General features: G+C 35.2%; 3 protein-coding genes across 7 annotated transcripts; 2 read left to right on the forward strand and 1 right to left on the reverse strand.

The window, feature by feature from the left end:
• The first annotated feature begins 307 nt into the window (after positions 1-307).
• On the forward strand, positions 308-26,436 carry LOC136805399 (probable flavin-containing monoamine oxidase A). Of its 3 annotated transcripts, XM_067061977.1 has the most exons (12): positions 308-445; positions 638-725; positions 1,125-1,305; positions 1,478-1,592; positions 1,719-1,879; positions 1,979-2,171; positions 2,591-2,868; positions 3,229-3,315; positions 3,472-3,575; positions 3,849-3,978; positions 25,074-25,923; positions 26,409-26,436. In XM_067061977.1, the coding sequence occupies exons 1-11, from the start codon at positions 340-342 to the stop codon at positions 25,122-25,124; spliced, it is 1,494 nt and encodes a 497-aa protein (XP_066918078.1). In that variant the 5' UTR covers positions 308-339; the 3' UTR covers positions 25,125-25,923; positions 26,409-26,436. The 3 variants fall into 3 exon arrangements, with proteins under 3 accessions (XP_066918078.1, XP_066918079.1, XP_066918077.1); XM_067061978.1 differs by lacking the exons at positions 3,849-3,978; positions 26,409-26,436 and having other exon boundaries at positions 25,074-25,167; XM_067061976.1 differs by lacking the exons at positions 25,074-25,923; positions 26,409-26,436 and having other exon boundaries at positions 3,849-4,465.
• On the reverse strand, positions 4,454-16,673 carry LOC136805398 (acid-sensing ion channel 1B-like). Of its 3 annotated transcripts, none has more exons than XM_067061974.1 (7): positions 16,501-16,673; positions 8,403-9,372; positions 7,843-7,990; positions 7,090-7,152; positions 6,117-6,309; positions 5,419-5,510; positions 4,454-5,116 (listed from the first exon to the last, which is right to left on the reverse strand). In XM_067061974.1, exons 1-7 carry the CDS (start codon positions 16,593-16,595, stop codon positions 4,926-4,928), a joined length of 1,752 nt encoding a protein of 583 aa, XP_066918075.1. In that variant the 5' UTR covers positions 16,596-16,673; the 3' UTR covers positions 4,454-4,925. The 3 variants fall into 3 exon arrangements, with proteins under 3 accessions (XP_066918075.1, XP_066918076.1, XP_066918074.1); XM_067061975.1 differs by lacking the exon at positions 16,501-16,673 and adding an exon at positions 10,499-10,665; XM_067061973.1 differs by lacking the exon at positions 16,501-16,673 and having other exon boundaries at positions 8,403-9,717.
• On the forward strand, positions 25,373-26,622 carry LOC136805434 (bombesin receptor subtype-3-like). The gene is made up of 2 exons (XM_067062017.1): positions 25,373-25,923; positions 26,409-26,622. The coding sequence occupies exons 1-2, from the start codon at positions 25,373-25,375 to the stop codon at positions 26,620-26,622; spliced, it is 765 nt and encodes a 254-aa protein (XP_066918118.1).
• The last annotated feature ends 453 nt before the right edge of the window (positions 26,623-27,075 follow it).

Here is a 27,075-nt window from a genome sequence, read left to right on the forward strand (position 1 = left end):
GCATCATTATTAAACTTTCCCATTTTTCTCGCTATAAATCTTCTATGAAATTTCCCTTTTGAAAATTAAAGTGAAAACCGATTAGTACCAAGTGCCGATTCATGTAGTATAATTCAGATCTACCGAATTTCGAACACATTTTGACTTTTCGGCTATAATAGAATTGCTTTGAAAGAATTTGGGGGGAGCAATCCATCACCAATCTATTGTCTTTGTGTTAGTGTGATTTCGAATAACCTATCTATTTTTAATAATTTACCCATTTCAAAGCTTGACTTAAAATAAATAATCTTTTCATTTCAGCGGAAAAAAAAGAAAATTCTCAATGAAAAAACAAAGATGTTAGATGTGGTGATAGTTGGAGGTGGTGCAAGTGGCTTGGCGTGTTGTCATCGATTGTTGAAACATGATCCAACACTTAATATCAAAATCCTTGAAGCCAAAGGTATCTAATGCTTTTGTCAATTAAAAATAATCTAAAAAGCACCCCCTAAACGAAAGTTATGTTTATTATGCTTTTTCAGATGGGACAATCTAATTGAATTTTTTTATTGAGAACCCCACCCCACCCCACTTGAATGAAAAGAATCAACTTGTTATACGAGTAAACGAAAACGAAGGTCTTTTGATTTTTAAGACAGGTTAGGTGGTCGAATTTTTGCAAAAGATTTGAAAGTTGCTGATGGAACTGAATCATATGATCTCGGTGGTCAATGGATAGGAAGGTAATATTATCAAGGAATTGGACTAAACACCTTTGTTATCCATTGCAAGCAGTGTTATAGTTCGATGGATCGAGAAAAATTGAGTGAAATTCAAAGTAAAGATAATTTTCCAAAGTCGGTCCTTTAACGTGCCCCCTATAAAGATATCTTTGGAGCAATTGCGCGTGTGAAGCGAAAACGATATTCAGATTTTCCTCTTTAATTTTAGAGTGTAAAAAAGTGATGGGGTATCGAACCAGCGTGTGTGGAGGGGGAGGTTGCCACCTGGCACCATGTTATACTGTTTTAAAGCCTTTTTTAGACGTTTTTTTGTCTTGGAGTAAAAACTTGGACAATCAAAACCTAAAGAAAGTGTGTATATCACATTTCGATGAGAACTTTTTACGCCCAAAAATTTAGATCGCAAATCCACGCTATTCGATTGTTGAAGGAATTCGACTTATCATTATATGATCAAAATTATGATGGCAGCACAGTCAACATCCTTGATAAAGGGACGACATTCTACACAAGCTCTCCACTCAGTTTAGCCTTCCAATCCGTTTATTTCGCTTACGACATGATTCAAGGGATGAAAAAGGTCTGTTTATAACTATTAAAGTATCCATGCTATTTTAGAATTGTGTTTCTTTAGGCTTTTGGTTTTCTATAAAAACCAAGATAAGAATAATGCCTTGATATTCTATTTTAGCCTCTGTCGTCTAACTTACTGCATTCAAGCATTGGTAAAATTAATGTTCTTGTGTTTTCAGATTGATGAATATTCGCAGGAGATCAGTATCGAAGAGCCATTGTCACATCCACGTGCTAAAGAATGGGATAATTTACCAATGAGTCACGCTAAACAATACCTGTTCAAACACCAGTGTAACCAAACCTTGTTCTCTTCATACTTTTCACCACACAATTTGAATTCAAATTTGAAGCTTTACTAGAAAAGTTTACAACAACATGAATTACATCTTCTAAAACAATGTGTCTTTCGATTTGCAGGGAGCAGGAAATTGTTGGATATAGCATTTATCACGATGTTTGGCTTTGATTTGAACCAAGCATCATTTCTGTATGTGTTATTGTACGCAAAGTGTGCAGGGGGGATGACCGTCCTCATCGATGACCGATTCCCTGGTAATGCTCAAGAATCCAAAGTCAAGGTAAGAGTTGATGGATCATCCCGATTCTATTTCTAAAAATCAACCAACTCTGTGAACCTGTTTCCTTAAATTCGGATTTTTTTCATGAACATCATGTAGGGTGGAATGTTCAAGTTGATTGAAAAGTTGAAAGGGGCGGTTGGCGAGGAGAAAATTCTGCTGAACAGACGGGTGACCAGTATCCATAATCACGTGATCGATGACCAGAATGGTTTTTGTTCTATTCGCACGGAAAACACTGAAGAATTCCAATGCAAATATGTTGTAATGGCTGTTCCTCCACATTTGATCAGTAAGAAATGGCCGGTTTTATAAAAAAGGCAACTAAATTTTGCGAATTTTCCAAACTGCGTAAAAATTAAAAAAGTGCTGTCGCCTAAATCAGCTCTATGCAAAAAATAAGTTTTTTCAATATTCTCTAAAATAACCCCTACTTGTTGTCTTTAAAACACTCATTTTTAGGCAAAAAGAACGAATTTACCCTGTCATTCGCCAAAATTAGTTCTAGTGAAAATTAAAAGAATTAGTTGCTTTGCAAAAGTTTCCTCGTTTAAAACTTTTATGGAATTCTTTGCCACTCGCCAAAATTAGGTCTCGCCAAATTTACTTCCCTTAATCTACTACTTTTTCTGTTTGTTTTTCTGATTCACTTTTTTTGGATTCGGAAGATGACCAACGATAATCATGACACATGAGCTTTCCGTTATTCAGGTAACATAAAAATGACACCGGAACTTCCCACAGAACACAAACGACTTTTGCAATTTTCAAACGTTGGTTGCTTGATGAAATGCATAGCAACATACAAGAGGAAGTTTTGGCAAGAGAACGGTTTGTCTGGTATGTCATTACACTGGCCATATTACGCAGAAGAAAGGAGTATTGAACATCCAGTCAGTATCACATACGATGCCACCTCTTGCAATGGCAAACCTGCTCTTGTTGGCTTCATCGGTGGATCCTTAATCCAAAAAATGAGACATCTCACTGTTAGTTCTGTTTATAAATCAGTGTTAAAAACTCTTCCTTCTCAGCGAAGTATACAAAGAGGCTTTTGTTGTGTCAAAGCTCTACATAATTCACCCTAAATTACAAGAGTATTTGCTAATTTGCTGTTTAAAATTGAAAATGCGGAATACCGTCTCAGACGAAAGAAAAGCCATCCTTAAATGTTGTAATAAAATGAACATTCAGTTTCTTGTGCTAGGAAAACTATGTAGTTCACAATCCACAAAGAGTTCATGAATCGGCTGTGCTCAATATAAAGAAATTTTAGCATTCTTTATAAACTTTTTGATAGTAGACGAAAACTGTAGCACAATATTTCTACTCCTCTTATTTTTCTACAGGAAGATAAGATCAAGAGAGCTATCATCAATTCCTTCGTCCTGTTCTTTGGGGACGAAGCCAAGGAATACATTGACATTGCTTTTCAGGTATTACTGCACTACACACATACGTCGTTTCTAAACAGTTATTTCTGTTGTTAAAAAAAATATGTTTTGTATTTTGTTTTATATCGACCTTCTGGCCCTTAGTAAAACATCAGTTACATCAGATCAAAATATTTCACTGATAAACTATTTTGGTAGGATTGGTCGAAGGTTGAAGACAACGGAGGATGTCCTGTCACTTTCACAACTCCTGGTGCTGTATCCAAATATGGAGATGTCTGCTTACGTCAACCTCATCTAAGGTATTTCAAAATTTGCTATAATTTATCTCTCTTTCTTCCTTTTAGCCAGGCTCGAGTGAGGCTTCAAAAGCATAAACTTTGAAACCTCAATCTCTTTAGTAACTGGTTGGTCTTCTGGAGCATAACATTTCCAGTACATATTTGTGATATGATACCTTTAAAACTGAATAGTCTTGGTAACCTTTTCTATGGTTAATACAATTCCAATTCGTTGAAAACTAAATCTAAGATTTAGATTTTTTGTATTTTGCTTGTCCTACACTTTGTACATAGAACTCATTTTGCCGGTACGGAGACGGCTACATTGTGGCGTGGCTTCGTCAGTGGGGCGGTTCAGTCAGGTGAGAGGGCGGCAGACGAGATAATCAGACGATTGGATACTTCATACGTTCCCAAAGACATAGTAAGATTTGAAGACATCCTTCTTTCAGGAGCTTTCACTGAACAAAGAAATACCTATTATATTCTCGTAGGGGTCGCTTCATTGTCTATACTAACCTTCTGTGGGCTGAGTGCTTATGTTGTCTTAAAATGGAACAATTGAGTTCAGTTTTATCTCCTTCGATCTCTGTCTACTTCATTAATGAACATCTTTTCCATTAATAATTCTTGAACGCGTTACGCCTCTCTTTGATTTCGCAATCCTTAATGTTAATGATGTCTGTAATGCAATGACTGATCCAAATTAGAATACGAAAGCTAATTTTCCTTTTTTTTCGCAATTTCATCAGAGTACTTTCTATTTAGAGAACAAGATAACAAACTAACAAATGTAGCGGAAATCTCTGATACACGTACAGTAGAAAATTTCTCGGACTTTTCACCACCCAGAATACTAATAATAAATCTTACCTTCTTTAAAAATGACAGACAATGAATTTTGCAAAAATATCGTATTTTTAAATTGTTTTTGTAATAAAATTTTAATTATACATTTGATAAAGGATGTAAAAGATCTTAAATAAAAATATTTACAATGATATTTTATACAAATAACTCGTAAAGTAAACTTTGGCTGCTCTTTAAGCACATCTTTTCCTTTTTTGCAGTCAATCAATTAAGTCAATCGCTAGAGCATTAAAAGCTCAATCTATGACATGCGAGAGGTATCTAGATATTACGAAATTCCGATTTTAATGACATATTGTTGTTTTTAGAATGGCTAACTTCAAATTTCATTATCTTTTGTCGATGTTTCATACGCTCTGTGATATTCTCGATATTTCAATTCTTGGCGAGTATATTTTGAATGAAAATTCAAAAGAACCCTCGAATCCATTTTGACTGAATTCCTTAGATTGGTGCCATGTCGTATCACCTTCGGTCTCTTCAATAAGAAAGAGTTTGGTTTCAAGTATCCATCAATTTAGTTGTCCCATTCGAATTGTTGTTGTTAGCTTCCTTCACTTCACTCTCCTTTTTCTTTTTTCGTGAAAGTCTTAATAATTGATGATATAATGTGAACAGAAACAAATCAACAAATTCCACTAACGTCAAAACACTGGCTCCCAACATCAAACCGAGCTGTCCTCCAACGTCACCTATAAATCAAAAGGAGTTTGTTATTTATTTTTTCGGGGATATTTAATCAGAAAGGGGTCAGCAAGATTTGGATTAGAACGGAGATGTTGAAAAATCAAAATCTTTCGGATAAATAAACTAATCAGTTAGCTGTCGTCAGACATGATCATACAGGTCTCCGTCTTAAGTTTAAAATGTTTGTTTATCTCCATTTATAATTCACAGTTTGTTGTGATGATTTAAGAAAAACGAAATTTCACCTAAACCATTTTCTATTCCCATCTTGCAATGGAGAGAGGAGGGAGTAGTAGAAGATTCTTACCAACAAGTTTATAGAAATCATAACTTGGTTCTTGTATCACATTCTCTTCCTTCATCTCTTGGTAAAAGAATTGCACCACCACAATATTCTCCCTGTAGAAAAAAGGGATTTGTGAACCTGTTAGAAGACAGCTTCTTATTGAAAACCTTGAAAATCATAACCCCCTCCCACAACGTTGAAATCTTCGAAAATTATAAAATTTCAGAGAAACCTTTACTTAGGAACCTTGAAATCTTGAAAAGCGTGATTTTCGCAATAGGTTTGTCGTGTTTTTATCTTGGCTTTTGAATGCAATTTTGGACTGTTTTTTCCTAAACAATATGATTTTGCTATCTTTGCTCATAATCGTTTTATGGAAAGAACATTCAAATCATTCAAGAATATTAGAATCAATTTGAGTATCGAGCTTAAAGATTCTTTTAAATTTGGTTTAGAAATGTTGAAACTATGAAAAAGATTTCCGTAGACACCTTAGGAATATCCTTGCTAAATTTTCAAGTCAAGCGCCTTTGGAAGGGGTACTTAAAATCAAAACTAAGGTGATATAGAATGAGAATGAAAATGGAATGGGTTTGTGAATCTGTGGGAATATCTTTGTAAACTTTTCGGCGCCTTTAAAATGGGTACTTTTTTCAAAATCTAATCTTAAAGTTAATAAAATGTACAAAACTTTTGGACAGTCTGCCAATCATACTCACTCTATATATTTTCTCAGTTCTGAGGAATCCATGGTCTTCTTCAGCTCGTTGATGTATGCGGTGCTTCCATTGCGAACCAAGTTTGTACCGATAGGGGGGCTCGAAAGAAAACGACCATAGGAAAGTGCAGTGGTGTATTGAACTGTTTCACAATCTACCGGACATGATTGGCTTGTCTTCCGATCAAAATGATCTGCAAAACAGAGGGATCGTTTATTTCGATATATCGTATATATACGAAGACACTCATCTTGACACTCATCTTTTCATGTTACAATCATGGACAAAATATTTGAGACAAAAGGGATTTCCAGGTGAAATTTTAAACACTACAAATGATTTTTAAGCGTGTTAAACTATAGTTTGAAGTAGAGTTTAAACTCTGAGTTTTAACATGAGACTTAAGACTTAGGACCTTAAGATCTCAGGATTTAAAAGCTCAAATTTGCTGGAATAAGGCTTGAAATATAGCGTAGAAGCCACCAAACCCCTCTAAAATCGAAATATTCAATGAAAGAAAGTGGAAGTGCTAAAATAGAAATTCTCGCCCGAACTTTAGATTCTGAAAAACGTTAAAATAAACTAAAATTTCAATATATTTCGACCATGATTGTAGGTTTAGGGACCGAAAAAGGTGGTCTGAGCATTAAAGTAATTTAATGTAATGGCCTTGCAAACAGGTAAACGGATTAATCCAAATTACTGGACTTTGTTAAATAGACAGTACGACCCCTCGTTTTCGAAAACGTCTTTTTCTTATCAATGAAGAAGATAATTTGGAAAGAAGGATGGCCTGCTGTTCAAAATGTACTGAAGACTGTGATTGGCTCCAGTAGTTTCCATTAATTAAAATTGATGAATACCTGAATAATAAAAAAGTCCTTCATTTTCAACCTGAACTTATCTTCCGTTTTGTCGGAATTCTTAATTTCAGTGAAGGATGGATTGGTGATAAGGGGAAGTTGTTACTTACGAATGGTTGGTAGTAGACAATGTATAGTTTCATTCATCGTACAATATGGAACATCAGATGGCTCTATGGTGGAAATAATAATACCTTAGAGTAATGTCAGAAAACACTTGATTTGTGAGAGGGTTTTTTAAAGATTTTTTTTGTATCAGTGAAAACCTCTCTTTCCTCTGACTTTAAGGGGGAGATTTAAAGCCTAGTTTGAGTAAAAAGCTTAGCCTCTATATCTTTCGTAATCAGAGTATACTGTCCTAATTAGCTAAGCTTTCTCTAATAAATTTAGCATGTGGTGACTAGAAGTTATTCGATAATTATCATGATACGATATTTGTCACAGTCTAGTCAAGTTCGAACTGACGATAAAGATGGCAAAAATTATATTTTAGTGTTGACTCGGTAAAGAATGTTATTAGTTTTTACATAATATGAAAATATGATGCCCTCTATCATTTGTCATCCCAAGCTAACTAGATGACCTTATGTAATTTTTCTGTAGATTCTTTTGAAAATCAAAAGAACAAACGTTAGCTTCAAGTCAAGTCATACGGTATTTTTCAAACCACAAGGAACATATTCATGATATGCACCACTGGAGTGTCTTCTGAAAACTTTTAGAATTTTCCACCGAATACGTCACTTAAACAATGGAAAAAGTGACGTATTGGGTGGAACGAAAACAGAAAAGTTGCATAATTTCGTGAAGTCATTGTATTGGTGCATATCATGAATTGGAGGGGGGTAGACATATTTGTATACCTTTCATGAACTCTCCTCTACATCCGCAATGATGGATAACTTCATTATTGAGTTGTTCAATGAAACATTGAGATTGTCGATAGTCATCTGTATATTTCAAGTTCATCGAACCACATTTTGTTGCGTACGGTGGCTTCAAATTCTCCGTCTATAATGATAAACAAATGAAACTAAGTACCTTCTATTTGACTGTGTTTAAAACCATTTCAAACCCCACATGTGCTTGAAAATTATCTAACTTACCCTTCTCCGGATTTAATAACAGTCCTCTTTGATACGTATTTACATACCATTTTTATATTGACGGCAAATTTTGGCCTTATTATTTTTCTGAATTATTTGCTATCCGTAGACACCCTCTACGATTTTGCGTACGCCTGTGAAAACCTTTAAAAAGAAGTCCTTTGGGTGTTTGAACTGATCCAAATTTTAGTCTTGATAAAAAATCTATGAGCTTCGGTCTTCTCTAAACTTTATACTTAGGTTTTGAACGTTTTGCAATTAAATAAATTGTGTTGACAGCTATCATTAACATAGTAGATTGGATAAATAAACAATACCTTTTTTACTTTCATTTCGACGAAAGTTTGAAATCCAGGAGAAACAATGAATCCTGCATGGTGAAGAGGCGTCTCGTCTTGATCATGAATAACAATGTTCACTCCTACCTCTTCCAAACTTTGCACAGAATCTTTCACTTGTAAATCTAACTCGAGTTTGAACGCCATATTAAGTCCTGTCTCGTTCAAAGTGAGAATGTCAGAGTTGATACCGGAATTAAACGTATAACAAGTTTGACCTTCAAGGTTACTGAACCTCGTAAAATTCATAGCACCACAAAAATTTGGTTTGCCTGTTTTGGCAGTGTCTCTACTTTTCCATTCACATCCCTTTAAAATGTAGTCTATACTCTGTGATGATGCTTTCATATTTTGTAAGAGCTCTTCACCCGTTAGCTCGAAGCCAGGGTCAAAAGGCTCACCGTGAAATGGAAATAAACCTTTCTCGTAAAGTCCTTTAAGTTTACTTTTTCGTATTTTGGAAACTTGATAATTGTTCAAATTGCATAAACTGATAGCTGGAAATTTCAATTGGGGTACATATTCTATAGTGGATAAAGTTGTGAATGGATATTGGTAGAAAAGAGCAATACTTTTCTCCAACTCCATGAAAAACAAACAAGCCATACCACACGTCAATGCAAACCATAAAAAACGACGGACGTAAAACGTTTTCATGAAAATAAATCTGAATCCGTGAAGTGTTGAATTATCGACATATCTGTTAAATATTTGACTGATGGTCATTCTATCTTCTGCAATTTTCTCCATCCTTCGTGCCAGCCTCGCTTTCATGCCAGCCTGGCGAAACCGGTCTCTTGCTCGTTGTGTGTCACCGTTGGCTGTTTTATTAGTGCCAGCGGGATGAGTGTCAGTTGTAGAGTCTTTCTTGTTGAATATCGATGCTGCTGATGCCAAGTTACCATTCGTCCTTTGTGTGGAAGGCTTGACTTCACCATTCTCCTGGCGGCTATGGTTAAGAGAAAATGGAAGACCATATTTTTTAGACAAATTCTTAATAACTGCTGTATCAGGATCTGCGTTCTTATTATTATTATTTTCACCTTCTGACTTGTTTATAACCTGATCTTTAGTACTGTCCATATTCTTTAGTAAAGAAGGCTCTTTAGCGAGTTGTTCATATTCATGCACTATGTTTGGTGGTAGGATGATACTGCCATCGTCTTTATTCTTCATTCGATTGGCTCGTCCAAACATCATCACTTCGTCCTTCTTTGTCATCTCCTATCTATTTTTATTTCACTCTATATACGAATCCATCGAAACAGTTTCAACAACAACAAAATACCTCTCTCAATACATGTAACTTAGCGATTTTATCAGATGGGAAAAGTGTTTGGCTCCTGTCCTATGAAGATTATCCTTTTCTATCAAAAGCTCAAAATCGATAATCCATTTTATTTAAAAAAGACTTGAAATTATGTATATCCATTAGTTTAATCAAATGGATTTTACTAATCGACTTCGAAATTGAAGAATCATCCCTTAGTAATCATAAATCAATTCAAAGTGGTCACTTCCACTTTCCAAAAAAAACTTGTAAATCTGTTCCTTCCTGATCTGAAAAGGTCGAGAAAAGTCGTTGTTTCATTTCAAAAGTTTGTTTTCATCGTCAACTTTTTTGTAACTTAATCTTTTTTTTGTTTCACTAACTCCTTTCTTTTCAAACGTATTTTCTCAATGATTTAACAAGTTCTTGATAAGCTATCCATGTTAGGAATATTGTAAAGTTTAGTTGGTTCACTACTGTTTTGATATATTTAACAAAGTTTTCTTTCCATTAATCATCACTCTCAATGAGACTTTAATCTGACTGCTTGTTATCAAGGAGCTTTTAATGAGTGAAGTGCTGCCGACAAAATGATGACTCCACTCTCAAAAAGTTTATTTTTGACCTTGTACACTAGCATATAAAACAAACTTTTAATTCCTTCCCCTCGACACCATCTAACGTTCAGCCTTCATCAAGTTTGTCTCTCTTTCTTGCACTCTATTTACATTTCAAACTGGAGTAGCATGAATAATGTTTGGAAAAGATTTGAAGAAGAAAAAGAAAAAGAAAGTATAATACTCACAAACATTTATTTTTGATCAATAAAAGCCATCATCGAAGGGAAATAAAATGTTGGAAAACGTTTCTCAATAACAAATTGTAAGCGTTCACTTCAACGACATATGTTTAGAAGAAGTTTGTGTTTTTCTCTCTCGTTCAACACAAAAAGCAATACAGACGATCGAGTTCGTTTTCGATTTCGCTGGTCAAATTCTCACAGCTCAAAGTTCTTTTGGTCAATTCAAATGTAAAAATTTCCATAAAAAATACCCGACGAGTTGGTATTTGTCTTTTGTCATCAATCAGAATGAATGATCTCTTTAGCCTCATGAACGCTGAGTCCCTGCTAGGCATTATCATCAGAAATCCCTCACATTAAAATGGTAGCCTTTTTAATGAACTGTTTACTTAGAGAGCATTTATTTCTTAATTCAACTTGAAACCGATATCCCTTTCCAAATTTAAGAAAGTAAATCTTGTAAAGAGGAAATAGAAAGATTCTTAATACCAGCTATCCTACCCTCGAATGATAAATGCAGTTAAGAATTCAGGTAAAAAAAGAGAAACAATCTGTCTTCGTTTTAAGTTCTGATTAAGATTTGTTTGGAATAAAACTGGCACGTCACCTATTTCGCCTGGCTATGAACTAGAACTTTATTAAGTAGATTAAGAATTTAAGAACAATCTTGAATCACAAAATGCCTACAAATAAGATCTTTTTTAATAAATCCTCCGGGGTATTTTTTCAAGTGGAACTTTAGATAGCAATTTTATGCTGTTCTTATAAAGTGTGAAAGTTTTTATAAGCAAAACCTCGTCAAAGCATTTTTCATTTGATAAAAGTCAATGACACTGTGATATTGTAGACATATATACAGTTCAGATATTCTTTGTCTGATATTATTGCATCCGAATTTGTGAAAGGTCCAGAATTTCATCAAAGTAGTCAGACGGTGGTATAGAAGCAGCTAGTCATGTGGAGTATACGTGCTCTTTTGTTTAATCCCCGAACATGTCATTTTATCCGATTTCATCATCAATAATTCTGTCATTTTGGGATTTTTCGAATTATCGTCTTACTGATAACTAAATCATCTCTTTAAAATTTAGACAATGATTATTTCGCAATTCAAAATTATTTGGAGTTGTGTTTTAAATCGGGCCTATAGACCTTACTGTATTCAGTTGTTTCCCGTCATAGGAATCAATATTACTCTTTACCCCCTCCCCCCTCGAAATTCCACTACTTAACTGAATTTCAATTTCGTGACTTCAAATGCTGACAATATTCTATTTCATTTGTATGTTATAAAATCACTTTCAATTTAGGCCAGATATGTTAGATTTCTGAAGCCTTTTTTTATTTGTATGTAAATATTGCATTGGTGTGTGAGTAGCCAAAGGGGAAGTGATTATCGTGATTAAGTGCATTCGCTAATTAGCCTTTCCTTTTTAGGCTAATTTGAGAAGTAATTATTCATGTCTAGATGGAGGTTTTTTTTTAATGATCCAATGATCTGTCAAACACTTCTTAAAACGTTCTTTGACTCTCCCTCACTCAAATGGCTTGCTGAACTGAAAAAATGTTTGAGATCAAAGCTTGTTACGGCCTTATATATAAAGAGGAGAGGGAATTAATTGCCTCTAAAGAATGAAAATCCACTAAAGGTCAATTTACTGTCTCTTTTTGATAAAATGAAGCTTGATGCCGGATCAACGACTAACTAATCTACTTATGATGGAATTCTACTAAACAACAACTTAACAACGAGCTGTGCTCAAAATACTCGTCCTATTTTCAAACACAGTTCCGAAAAGGAATTTTTGAAGTGTCTATTTTGCGCCATCAATGTACCAACAACTGTTTTATCCAGAGTCATGTTTTATGGTTCGCTCTTGAAGCTTCCTTTACCACTACCTCTCCTTTATTTTCTCCCCTAAACATTCTAAACACTTGTTGAAAATACATAGCAGTGAGCGAATTTTCTCCTCAGTTTGAAACCTTTTAATTAAAGGTATTCTCTTTCAAACAACACTGTCAATAACTTCTGTTGGCCGAGTTGGTATTACAAAAAGTATTGGCATTTTTAGTAAATAATTAAAGGTTACCACTGCTATACGTAATAGCTTTGTATGTGTAATTTGTTTAATTAAATGCGAACAGTTTAGTGATGGCACAGTGTGAGGTTCCGCTCTTTCCCATTCAATAAATAGCAAGAGAATTTGATTGTCAACCAGTTTCGAGTTAAACTCTCTGTCAGCCGCCACTTGAAGTTGAACGATCACTGCTGTGGTACATCACTGCTTAATCGCTATTAATCCATCATTTCACTTCAGTGCGTCGCACTGCTGTGGTATATCACTGCTTAATCGCTATTAATCCATCACTTCACTTCAGTGCGTCGCACAATTTCATCATGACTACAATCTCTCTTCCTTCATTCCCTCTTTCACTGTCTACACATCGGTAGACAACAGACAGCATTTTGATCAGACGAACTGTGTCACCATGTTTGAAGGTTGAAATGTGTAACGTATTTCAGGTTATAAAGAAGTCTGTTAAGGACGGAAAGTCCAAATAATATTTCACTCTTTTGGGAAAAAGCTTAAATATTAGTCGCCAATATTTTTCTTGTAATCTTTTTAATCCAAATGTTTTTGTTGCAGACACAAGTTCTTTTTTCTTGTTTATAATTATTCTCGTACAGCCTTAACTCAATACACGGTTTCCTGGTATACCCGGGGGGGGGGGCAGCTGGGCAAAAGGACCGACGGGTATGTGCGGGCACTAAGGGTGTCTTTTTCAAGGCACCTCAAATGCACTGTAAGGGTCGGAAAAACTAGAGATGCACTGTAAGGGTAGAAATTTCAGAAAATTTTTGAAAAATCTAGATATTTTGACCAAAAATGCTAGAATTTTGACCATTTTTTGCACGAAAGGGATCGAAAATTTGGGGGAAAATGCACTCTAAGGGTATGATTTTCACTGATTTTTGCTGCACTGTAAGGGTGCAATTTTAAAATCCAATTTTTGGCCCGCACATACCGTCAGTCCGCAAACCCAGTGCCCCCCCCGGGTGGTATACACATCAATTATTCTTCAAGATATAACTACTTTCTTTTCCCTCAAAAATACTCAAGTACATTACGTAATAATACACATTCCATTCTCTTTTCGAAAAAAACGTCAGAAAAAAAAGTCCTTTGATTCTTACAATTCTTCAAAAAAAAAAACACAATAAAATTTCCCTCATATCAGAAATACACGGTTATCTTTTCTTTCAAAAGTCCAAAATCTTTTACTTGAAAGTGCAAAAATTTCTCTAGAAGTATGCACTTATTTTACACCTTTTTTATAAGAACATCCAAAATTTTTGAAGCCTTAGGATGTTCTTAACTTTTTAAGTTTCAAGCCTTAAAACACCCCTGTGTCAAAGGTCCAGTGGACCCCCAACCCCGGTGGAAAAATAGGCCAAAAAATCGTCCCCGGTGAAAAAAATATCCTACAATTTCAACCCCACTGCGAAATTGCTCTATGATTTTATCTCCATTGAAAACTGAATGTAAAAAATTGCACTCCAAAACCATCCCCACTGGAATTTTCGATCTGGAAACTATAGATTTTCTAATTTGATAGAAATTTTCATCCCCACTGAGGGAAAAAAGGACTACCGGGGCACTGAGACAGGGGTGTCTTAAAATGTTCTTAACTTGTTCTTAATATTTTGGCCATCGAAGCCTTATGTTCTTATATAGTTTGTTCTTATAAAAAATGTCTATTTAGAAATACGATTATATTTTCCTTCTATATATACACTGTGACATCTCCCTCCAAAACACATATGATTATATTTATTACTGGTATTATTTGGTGATCTGTTACTCTAAGTGTGCGATTATTTTTCCAAGGATTTATTATACACTGGATATACAAGTAACAGATTTTTGCCGATTTCTTGTGTACTAGCTATGTCCGCAGTAATGATATTATTGTTCACTCTCCTTCCCTCATTAAATGATTTTTCGAAGCATTTTTATTGCATTTCTTATCGAAAATCACTCATCCAATTCCCAAAAGAGACTTAAAACTTTCCTGTGAGAGTCAAATTCTTCCCCTTAATTGCTAATTATAAGTCGTTATGACGTCTCAAGCTGTGAGAAAGATGCAAAAAACGTGTTGTGTATAAGAAATTTAATGTGGACACCGGAAATTTTCAAATTTCAACCTCAAAAAAACCACCTTGCCACCACGTGCCTCCAAAGGATTTTCATACCACAGTGGAGCCAAGACACTCAAGTCTTATTTATGTTAATTTGAGCTCTTCTGGGGACAGTCTTGGAAAGATATCTCCAATTGAAAATATTGTGTCACTATAAGCATTTTGTCTGAATTTCTTGTCTAATGATGTTTTTCTCACATTAGATTTCACAAATGTATACGGCTTGGAATACTAGCCTTACTTTCAAACTTTTTTTCTGCAAATGTACAAAAAGAAAGAGCTAGAGAACTTTCTAAAAATAAGACTGATAAACATTTTTTTAAATCACACATCTTCGAGCCGCCATGACAGTTGTCCTTTGCGGACATAGCTAGAACATTGATTGTTTTCTGAAACAAAGGAAATACAATGATCGCTCTCCATCGTTTTATGAGTCGTTTATCCAGTGTATAATAAATCTTTGATTTTTCTACCTGCAAAAAAATATCAATTTCCTTCGGAAATACACAATCCTATTTGCAAATGAGTGTAAGGCATTTTTTTCAAGGAAACCAAGATGCACAGTAACGATGTGTTTTTCGATAAATGCAATGTAAGTGATGATTTCCAAATTTCATTAAAAATATTAAACAGAAGCAAAACCTGAATAAAATAAATTAAATTGAAGTGAATGGAAGATGAATCCTAAACCAACAAAACTTGGAAAATAAAAGAACGGTCAAATTTAGTCTATAGTTTTAGAAAATATGCAACTAAAGGCCATTAAAGAGGCCCCCCAGCGGTTTGCGTGATGGCGTGATTGGAACTTTTTCTTGCGTGATGGCGTGATTAGAGATTTTTTTTGGCGTGGTGGCGTGATCAAGATTTTAGCGTGATGCGTGATAGGGAAAAAATTGAGGCGTGATGCTTGATTTGGGCTATTTTGGGATATTTTTTGCGTGATGACAAATTTTAGTGATTTTCGTGATGCGTGATGGAGAAAATTCTTTTGCGTGATGGCGTGATTAGAGATGCCGCTGGGGGGGGGGGCTCATTAAAGGGTATGTTTTTCATTCAAATATACTGCACTGAAAGGGTTATTTTGGAAATGCCGATTTTTACGCTATATGCATACCGTCAGTCTTTTGACCGACTGCCCTGAGGACCCATTTATATTACGAGTATCTATTTTCGTCACTGAAGATAATCTTTTGTGTTAGCATTGAAGTATCATTTGATATACTTACTCCATTGCTTAAAACCCTCGTATGGTAATGTGGACAGTGAGTTTTTTTTCGTCAATTTTCCGTAGCAGGATAAACCAAATTTTGATAGGGATCATTTTATTGAAAAATAAACTCTTTCGTTTGGAAGAGGGGAATATGTTGACCTTATTATTGGATTTTTAAATTGGTTTCAAATGTTCTCAAAAGTTTGCGATTTTTGCACAGGTGGAAATAATAACAACAAATAAAAGTTATCATTATGAGCACTGTTACTGACTGTGATGAAATATAAACTTTCACCTGTGTTTTCTAAAAACAAATTCTGAAAGTTTGATCATTTTTGATAACTTTTAAACCTCAAAGTTTTTCCTGATTAAAACAAACTTTAGCCTGATGCTAAATTCCCTATATTTTGAAGCTCATGAATGTAGAGACGAACTAACTAACTGAAACTCAAGTCTTTATTAACTTATCAAAACCTTTTTAATCTTGACAAACTTTTTAGAAAACTTAGAAATGCTTTTCAACTCTTTGATTGATGACCGTGTTGACGATATCAGTTTCATAACAAGAAATAAGAAAGTAGAAAGAAGTCTTACCTTTGGCTAGTGCCATCTTCTTTATCGACCAGTTCCAAATCTTTGTCCGTAGCTGTATTGAAAGCCACTCGTGCTACTGCCCAATTCCTATTCATATCGCCTTCCCCCTGTTCACTTGCTTTTTATTTTTTACCACTTATAAAAAAACTGAAAGAAAGAGTTCTATTTTTCAGTTTTCATTGGTTAACGTTATGAAATATTAACGAGTAAGGCCAACTTAGTTAAGGAGCTTTATCATCTATATATCACAGATTCTTTTGTTTTCTAACGAAAAAGAATTTTTTCAGTTTAGAATCTTCACATCTTTACTTGTAACCTTTTTTTGATTTAATATGCTAAAGCTCTTTAATAAAGATTTCCCATGTTGCAAGTCGATGAAAACAATATATCATCTACCATGTTACGGCCAAACGGCGGAGGGCTACCCCCTGCCGTTTTTACTATATCGAATAATTAAAGGCTTAATTATATTTGCAATGGGTGTGGTAACCTTCTTTTGTCTCGAAAACATCAATAGCTATTAGCTGGTGTGATTTAAGTTAAAGTGTAGTCAATTCGATATACTTTAGGTGTACAAACTTTCGCGAATTCTTTTTGTCAAATTCGCAGAAGTAAATATAGTAAATTTCGCGATTTTTCGACCTCGCGAAAGTTTCTGCTCGCGAAAGTTTGTACGCCTAAAGTAGTGTGTGTAATGAATCTTTCCAGCCTAAGGCATAGTCTATCCCTGTATCCCTATTATTTACCAATGTTAAAAATGATGATCAGACAAGCTCTCATTTCGAATCAAGAGGACGAGACAAGGAACCGTTTTTCTTTACGTAAAACAAACACACGGAAAGACCCTAGATTTAATGACTTACGAAATCTTCCATGGACTCTTCGAAATCCTCAGTAATCCCTTAAAACCGAGAAATTTCTTAATCCCTGAAAACATTTACTTTTTCCTCTACTATAAGTCCCATATCATATTCAAGCTTGAGATAAATGTATCTTTTATGAACTTTGCTGGAGGTTAAACAACAAGAAAACGAATGTATTCCACACGTTAAAGCCATCAACCTTTTCACTTTGCACAGTGTCTTCAGATTTCGTTTCGTTAGACTCTATCAACTCTCCCATTTGACTCCATTTGACTGGTTATTTATTGTGAAAATATCTTTACAGAAAACATTTTGCGTTGCATAGTCAAACAAACTCAACTCCGCACAAACTGAGTGAATTTCATAGTGAAATGATATTTACTGAACACTCTCACTTCACTTGATATCATCATCATTTCATCTTTTTTGGGCAGGTGAATTGTTTATAACAGCTTTGACGCTTCTTTAAATGCCAAAAGAACTTAATCTCGTTAAACTTCATTTTGATGATGGTCCAATATAAAAGAAAAGAGGAGCCGAGATTAAAGTGATCTTGTTAAATTTCTGCAAAGTAATGAAGCGCTTTCCCTTCCTGTCTATCAACCTTCTGAAGTTCATTTTTGAGTAGCCATATCACAAGCGCCCTAAGGAGCACTAAATCGAATCCACAAAATGGAAAAGGATAGCCAGAAGGTTGCATTGGGAACATATGTTTCCAAATTCTCCTTTACAGAGGACTGATCATGGTCTGAGCTTCTCAATTTTCTAAATCTATCTCTAATTGGATTGAAATAGGCTCTTATAGAATAATCTAGTTATAAAAGCTTCTCTAGATCCTTTACTTCATTATTTCGCTAATGTCGCATCCATTCTCTAAACAAATGATTAAACCTTGAAAAATGTCGCCAGAGTGATACTTGATGATCGATTTATCCTTCAGATGACCCACCATTTATTTCTTATACTTCAGTCTGCTATTATCTCTGTCATCTCTGCCATTGAAACTAAAAATAAAATATATCTTCATCTTTTTGCTGCTTTCCGAGCTGCAAAGAAGTAGCGGCTTCCTTCTCTTTACACTAAGAATACCTAATACGACCTCCCAAGAGTGACAACCCCTGGTTTCATTACTAATTTCGTTGGTACGCTGTGATGAATTTGGCCTGATATTTTCGTTTGTTGTGGTAAGTGCCGAGAGACTTTGGAATTAAACATGAGAAATGATATTCCTTATTCTTAACACCCCTCACAGTGACCCGTCGGAGCTACTTCCCGCAGTGGCGATGAAAACTCTTATCAAGTGGCAATATTTTTGGAGTTTTTTTTTCTATTTAAATTCCAACAGGGATAAAGTCATATGGTTCTTTACCAGAGGGGTTAAAACTACTGGGCACTTTTCCACTGAAGAAGATTCTTTGGCCAACTTTTCCAGTGGAGCGGGTTCTATTATTCACTTATACGGTACCCAGATGCAGAAATTTTCATCCGACACGCTAAAGCTCTGAAGGTCGGGAAAATTTTCAACATCTGGAAGGTTTAGATTACGGAATTTGTAAGACCGCGTCAAGGATTTTGCAGTGGGAGGTCTGGTAACCCAGCCCTCGTTTTCGGGGATTGGCGGGTCCAACCGAAATTTTTTTAGCTTCATGCGGCGTAAGGGTAATTGAACCCGACTGGGGATGCGGCACATCACAGGCCGACTATCTCCTCTCCGATGAGAAATTGGCCCGCTCCTTTAGAGCTTTAGTGTGGGCGGCCGCCAATACGCCATCGGAATATCAGATAAATTATTTACAGAAGCTTCGTGTATAAATACCGATGAAAGTTTTGGTCTTTATTGAGGTGCAAAAGCGTAAGCTCAGAAATTGAGCATAACAGGGCTCATCGGGCATATCCCAGCTTATTGTGCTTATAAAGAAAGTGAAAATAATTTTCTCGTAGAAAAGAAACCTAAGAGAACAATACTGCGTATTTTTGTATGTTAGCCGTGTTGAACTCAATTCCTGATTCACAGTTTCGAATTTGAGAGGTAAACATTCAAAGCACTCAGTATTTTCCATATTTAAAAAGCGTGTATGTCTTGGCAATCCCCAGTTATTAAGGAAATGCCAAGAAGACGGTTGTCCTGATGCGATTTTCCAGGAATAACGTTCCAATGCGAATAGTCCAGGAAAAAATGGCCAAAAACCCACCTTGAACGGAACTTTGTGAACCATGGTTTTTTAGCTTCCTATGTACCTATAGATCACGGTTTGGGATGGTTTTCAGGCTGAACAGGTGATAAAACCCTAAAATTTGGCCTAAAACGGGGTCTTTTGCTCAATCAAGGGTCCCCCCTTTACTAGTCGATTTTTCAAAGTGCTCAAATGAACAAACTTTTGTGCTAATCTGATAGAGCTCGAAGTGCTGAGCAAGAAAATGGGGTCAAATGCTTGGTTTTGAACATCCGTTGCGGAGCTAGGGCCCGCCAAAGTCGTCAAAATGGCCGTTTTAGCCCTTTTTCTGCTGACGTCAGCATTTTTCCTTCAAATTTTTAGGCATTTCTGACACTTTCGCTGGATAGCCCTGAAAGAGTACTTCAAGAAAATGGTATGGTTTGTTGGGTTACAAATTGTAGAAAGGGTAGATAGCAATTGGAGAAATGATCCTAAGAATTAACCCTGTTAGCCCCAACCAAGCTTTTTTGGCTCCTCTAGTCTTAATTTTTTATCTGGAAATACTCTACAGATGTAATATGCAAAGTCCGAAAAACTGATGCAAGTCCTTTCCCTGCCCCGGTCGAAATTGAGGTAAACTTTTCACCCCAGCTAGTGTTTGAGCTATCAAGATTTTAAAATTTTATTTTATCACACCCCCTTCTCACAGACCCGGCGGGATTTCTTCAGCCAGTGGGGGTAACAATAACGCAAAAAATAATATAACTCAGTGGGATTGATATTCCCATATTTTTCATGGCTGGGGATTTAAACTCTTTTGTTTTCAAGTCAGATGACGATGGGAAAAATAGTATAATATTTAGCAGTGAGGATTGGTTTATATAATAATTTTTAATGGGGACCAAAAATAGTCAACCTTGTTTATTTTCAAATTCCATCGGGTCGCTTAGAAAGGGTTGTCCGGGAAATACAAAAAAGAAGAATAACTTGGTAGATTTCCTATGGGTCAAACAGAGCTAAGCGGATAGTTCCCGGATAGTTGGACTTTTTTATAAGATGGTGTTTTTGGACCTACCCCGGTGGAGGTCCTATAAATTAACCGTTGTATGTTCGTTCGTTCGTTCGTTCGTTCGTTCGTTCGTCCGTTCGTTAATTACTAGCTTTTCTTGATATTGGCTCATTAGTTTTTTCTGATTTTTTGCACAAACATGCATAACTATAAACCCTCGAATGTGACGGAGCCCGATTTTCAAAAAAAAAAAAATTTTGGGCAAATTTGGGCTAAAAAACGGCTAAAAAACGGGTTTTTTGGACTTTGTGAAACATTGGATCATTAATTTTGATTTTTTGCATGAAAGTAGGGTACCATCATAGGTAAAAGATGGCTCAAGCAGATTTTTGCATGTTTATCTATAAGAATCACTATTAATAAGCATACATCAATGTTCTTAGTCAAAATTTTCAATTTTTTTTATGAGATAGATGTTTCTGTTTGCTCTCAAGGGCTTACTTTTAAAAAATATGTGTGTTTAGACATGAAATTTTGGTTGCTTGGCGTGTTTTTATAGAAAAACTGGCCAAATTCGATATTTTTTTATAAGCACATTATCAATTAGGTATCAATTAGATTGGCTCTTTCATTATTTATGATTTTTTGCACAAAGATGCATAACTATAAACCCTCGAATGTGACGGAGCTCGATTTTTCGAAAAAAACTTTTGTGGTAAATTTCAGCTAAAAAACGGCTAAAAAAGGGTTTTTTGGACTTTTAAAATATTGGATGATTGTTTTTTCTGACTTTTTGCATGAAAGTAGGTAAAAGATGGCTCAAGCTGATTTTTGTAAAAAATAATTTTTCAGCTCAAAAACGCATCTTTATCTATAAGAATCACTATTAATAAGCATACATCAATGTTTTGATGATATATGTTTTTTTGCTCACGAAATCTTAAATACGAAAGAATATTTCAAGAGCATGAAATTTTGGTTTCTAGACGTTTTTTTTATAAGAAACAAACGACTAATTTTAATAGATCATCACTATTTGTGTTCTGAATGATTTTTTAATGGTCACGCAGATATCAATTATATGTGTGTTACATGCATAATCGTCAGCCGTGCAAAATTACTCGAATCTGATTGGTTTAGAGGAGTGCGATTAATCGTTAATTGCACTATTACCACTTTTTGCACTCTTCGGCGGGGGGACACTTTTGTCCCCTTATTCTTTTCTCTCCCAAGTCCTGTGTCAGAGACTTTTTTTTACTATATAATAAAAAACAAAGACATTTTTTTCTTCAATATAAAAAAGAACAAAGAAATTTTATGTTACAATAGCTTCTTTTAATTGAAAACAAAGAAAAATTACACTGCGATGTTTTCTTTTTAAAGAGGTTTTCTAATGATTATTTACTGACGATTACCTCGGAATCGTATGTTTTGTCGTGCAATTAACGATTTATCACTCGTAACAAAGGAGAAAATACCGTAATTTGCACTCGTCCTTCGGACTCGTGCAAATTACTTTTTTCTCCTTTGTTACTCGTGATTAATCGTTAATTGCACTCCAAACCATACGATTACTAGTACTAATCGTCAGCCGTGCAAAATTACTCGAATCTGATTGGTTTAGAGGAGTGCGATTAATCGTTAATTGCACTATTACCACTTTTTGCACTCTTCGAAGATCAAATTTTCCCTTTTAGGGCGCGTTCAGACTGGAAAGTTAAACAAAGACACTGGTTTATTACAGTTCTTTGTAGGTTCACGAGATCTATTATAACACGGTAATTGATTTTGCTTAAGGCTTCTCATTTGTTGATTTTTTATTGAGAGTTTCGATTTCACCTGTGATTGATTGATATTGGTATCCATACATCACTTGAAATCCGCAAACATATTTGTTCTAATGGTTTTTCCTCATTAACTGCATTCATCTTACATCAACAACACCGTTTGCACTATTTCTAATTTTTTTTAAATCTTTTGTTTTAAGGGAAGCCTCTACCCTACCCTTAATACAATAGAGCTTACGACTTTTAATTAAGGAAGGTCGATTAAAAGTTACAATACTACGCGTTCGACTCTTTGTTAAAGATTCTCCTATTAAGATTTTTATTAAGGAAGGTCTGTAGTGTGAACACGACCTATGATTTACTAATGATTATTTACTGACGATTACCTCGGAATCGTATGTTTTTTCGTACAATTAACGATTAATCACTCGTAACAAAGGAGAAAATACCGTAATTTGCAAATTACTATTTTCTCCTTTGTTACTCGTGATTAATCGTTAATTGCACTCCAAACTATGCGATTACTAGTACTAACCAGGTAGGTCCATAAAAGTATCACTTGTTTTTCATTTCATCATGGATATTCTTAACTTTTTGATAAAAATAATCCTAAAATATTCTTACAACATTCTTAGGTTAGAGTCAAAATTCAAACTAGATTCAACATGTAATATATACAACTAAACCATTAAATGGCATTTTTGTGAAAGAAACTTTACTGGGGGATAGTTTGCAATTTACAGTTAAAAATGCTCTGAAATGGCATTCTTAGGTTAATCATCGATGGGTTAAGTAGCCAAATTCCATGATGGTGATATTCTTAGTATTATTCTTAATTTTCCGCCAATTTCATCATGAGTATTCTTATAAAGTATATTCTTATAAAAAAAGCGTGTATTACTCAAGTCATTTCTCTTCTAGGAAAATGTTTTTTGCCAAGACGCCTTTGTGTCTCAATCCCTTCACTAGAAACGAAGCAACCTTCATTTGAAAAATCACACCATTATTTGACACATGTTTTCATGTCTTCGATTTGTTTCAATATTTCCCTTCTTGCCTTTTCACACTCTTCATTATTTGATGATTTTCACAACCAGTTGCAAGCTTCAACTTCCATATCATCCCTCACTTGGGTACCATCATAGAACATTTTTCGTGTTTAATATCCGGACATGGCAACATTCCATCTTTACTTTAGTAGCTGCAAGATTTAGATTGTTAATTCCATATAGTATTTTTTCGTAGTTTTAGAATTAAATTTTAGTATGTTGAAGTAGGTTGCTTTGTCACAGGGTCTTTAAAACACGAAACACGAGTGAATGAAACATTTTTGGAAGTGGGGCTTAGACGACATGCATGGGCTATTCCAGAATGAAATCCCGGTGTGAAATTTTGTCAACATATTTATAACGAAAACCTTGGTCGTTTTTCTTCATTAAACAGGAATTATTGATAAGAAGTACAGGGGCCGACTGCATCTATCTTATTTGAATATCAGACATTAAAAACTAAAGGCGTCACACAAATACATCGCAGAAGCGAGACTACATTATGTCTTTGATGAAGGAACACAGAGTGATAGATAGATAGGATATCTCTCGTCTATGGTTTGAAGCGTTTCTTCTTTCCTCTTCTGTCGGTAGCGCCTTTAATGGAGTCCCTCTTCGTATTTCATTTTGAGATATTTCATTGCGGTGAAAACCAATATTATCCGACTTCTCGATAAGTCACGTTCTGCCCTTTATCATTTTTGCCCTTGGGGGGGGGTACTAGATTGCGAGCTGTATGTGCCGCCCGACTTTCGACCCTCGAACCCTTAGCGGGAGTAAAAGGAGAAAAATAGGAAAATTTTGCGATTTTTACGACCCTTATTAGGACTAATTTGACCAAATTCTGATCTTTCGAGGAGCAAAAAGTAGAAATTTTCCTATTTTTCCGACCCTAATAGGACTGGAATTTAATTTTTTGGTTTTTCTAACGCTTGCAGGGACTTTAAGGTCCCAAAAAAGGCACCTTAAGGGCGGTGCATACCCGTACCCTTCACTTGTCTAAGTATCCCCGCCGGGCAGTTTTGAAGAACTAAGTGCCTAAAGAGTGACAGATTATAAAAGTTTTTTTCCTGTATTTTTGGCTTTTACTCATTCCCCTTTCTCCTGTTTTTTTTTTCAGTTTTACTGATTTTTTCTTGGAACTAAATCGTATTTATGACCAAAGGGATGGATTTGCTATAGGAGTTTTTCAACAATAATTTTTTACTCGGTGAAGTTCTTTTGTTGAGGAGGGTTATAGAGAATATAAAATGTAAGATCTCTACGCTTGTGTCTTTTGTTTTGTTTTGTCTATAATCAATATAACATATGCTTTTCTCGTTTTCATCTTACATTTGATACTATAAAACTGTTTTCATTCCTTCCCTCTCTTCAAATCCAAACGATTTGGAATGTTATTTTTTTATGGGAAGAATTTCATAGCTACGTCAACGTGAAGTTAAACTCTTGCTCAACAATTAGATTAAGTTTAATCGTCAAGAGCTTCATCCTGTTGTCTTATGGTTGAATATCAATGTTTTTCACCAGTTCTTATGGTTTCACTCGTAATGACTTTTTACTGAGAGCACTGTGAATAGAAATGAGAGGATCCTAAATTTTCTACTTTCTTTTAAAACGAACCTTCTGTTTCATCGATGATAGGGCTCTTCAAAAAGATGGCACAGCGATTCTTTAATATCACCCTAAATTTCTCTTTCTTCATTTTTCAGGAGGTTGCATTAAGAAAATATGATGGAGAAGACATGGAATACATCTCATAATGTATTATGGCAAAGAAATGGTACAAATGGAACAACACGACTAGAATGCAATGTGATGACCACGCCCTTAATCATTCTTTACTCGCTTGCGGCACTGTTCACGACCATTCTACTTATTGGTAACGCTTTTATCTTGATGTTCACCTTGAATCGCGAAACGTAAAAGCACATATGACATTCTACTGATCTACCTCTCCACCTTCGATTTCTTGGCGGCTTTTACCATGATCCCTCGCATTTACACCGAGATGACGATGTGCTCATCAAAATGGAAATTTGGTTATATCGGTTGCAAGATCTTGCTACCCTTTTACGATGTGTCCGTCAATATATCAGTCTGTATTTTGATCATTATATCACTGGACCGATGCAGAACGTTGACCAGACCGCTTCGGTCGTACGGTTCGCCCATCTCCATTCACACCATCGCTCTCAGCTGCATCGTGCTCTCCGTCATCGTCTATTTCGAGCGCTTCATGAAAGCGGAAGTGCGCGGTGGAGTATGTAATTATGTTTTAGACGGATCCCTCATCAACCTGTCACCTGTGCTTGTTTGGGCGTTCCGAGACGTGACATTCTTAGTAGTTTTTACAACCACTTCTCTCTTGATCAGAAACTCCTTCAAAAAAGCACCCGATCTATCAGAACAACAAATGCTTCGTAAGAAAGTGCAATCGAAAAAAGTGTACAAGAATTTGCTGATGATGCAGATCACGTTTAGTGTTTTAGTCTTGCCGTTCGATGTACTGTCCATCTCATCTCTTGGATTTGTGATGATTCACAAGCAACGACTCACCTGGTAAGCTGCCTTTCATTTACAATCCTAATATCATTTTAATCATTTTTTGAGTGAGCGTGTTTCTTTTAGAAAATATCATTTTAAAATAGTGAGAACGGAAGAAGTTTATGTCAACGAGTCTTGCTTTTTTTTTAAACCTGCTCTTCTCTGCCTCCTTGTGATCCTTGGAGAACCCTATGTAACCTTTAGTGAAACAGTTGTTTTGTAGGAATCATATCATTGATTGCGAAATGCCCCCGTTATCTGATGTGATGCATATGGTCTTTTTCTGAAAAGTTTGTCGCACTTTTATTAGACGAGTTAAAAAATATATTCTTCTTTTTCTTTTTTTCTTGCTTTTTTTTATAACATGGATTACACGTTACACTAACGAACAAATGAGACAAATCACTACTGACAAAAAAGACTTCCCCCGCTAGACACTAAGTGATATCGCCAGAGGTAGTCACGTTATTTTATTTCGTTATCTTCTTTTTACTTTTCAGGCAACCGTTCGAACTGCTTTCCAAGTATTTGTTTCTCTTGCAAATGTCGAACAGCTTGGCAAATTGTTTCATCTATTCACGCATTCATTACTACATCAAGACATCGCGAAAACGATTTAACACCACTTCTAGAGAACGGAACAACAACAGCAACAACAATAACCAAAACATTTCAAAATATCAGAAAAAGGATGAATTGTACGAGAAAAAGTGAAATATAACCGGTCACAATACTGACATTGTACAATATTCCATTCTCACAACCAATACTTTTTAGAGAATAGTTTCATTTGAGAATCGGTTATGGACCCATTCAAGTCAATTAAAAACTTAGGGTGTTACAAGACAACCTATTTTGACGTTATTATACAGAAATAAGATACAGCATGCTCTTTTAAAATTTTGATCCGCATTTTTATTTAAAATCAAATTGGTTTTTTCAAAAAAGGGAAGGAACACTATATTTCTTAAGTGTGTACACAAAATGAAAAATCTGATGATAATAATGCTTTACGATATTTTGACGAGCTTTTTGATAGATTGCGGTAAACACTCAAAATAAAATACTATTCCCAGTTTCTTAGGAAAGGAAATTTATTTTTTGGGAACAATTTCGAAGGTACATCAGTCATCTGACGGGAAATAAACTGTTTCAAATTACAAAATG

Source organism: Clytia hemisphaerica, unplaced genomic scaffold (assembly GCF_902728285.1).
Source record: "Clytia hemisphaerica strain Z4C2 unplaced genomic scaffold, Clytia hemisphaerica genome assembly, whole genome shotgun sequence".
Lineage (NCBI taxonomy): Eukaryota > Metazoa > Cnidaria > Hydrozoa > Leptothecata > Clytiidae > Clytia > Clytia hemisphaerica.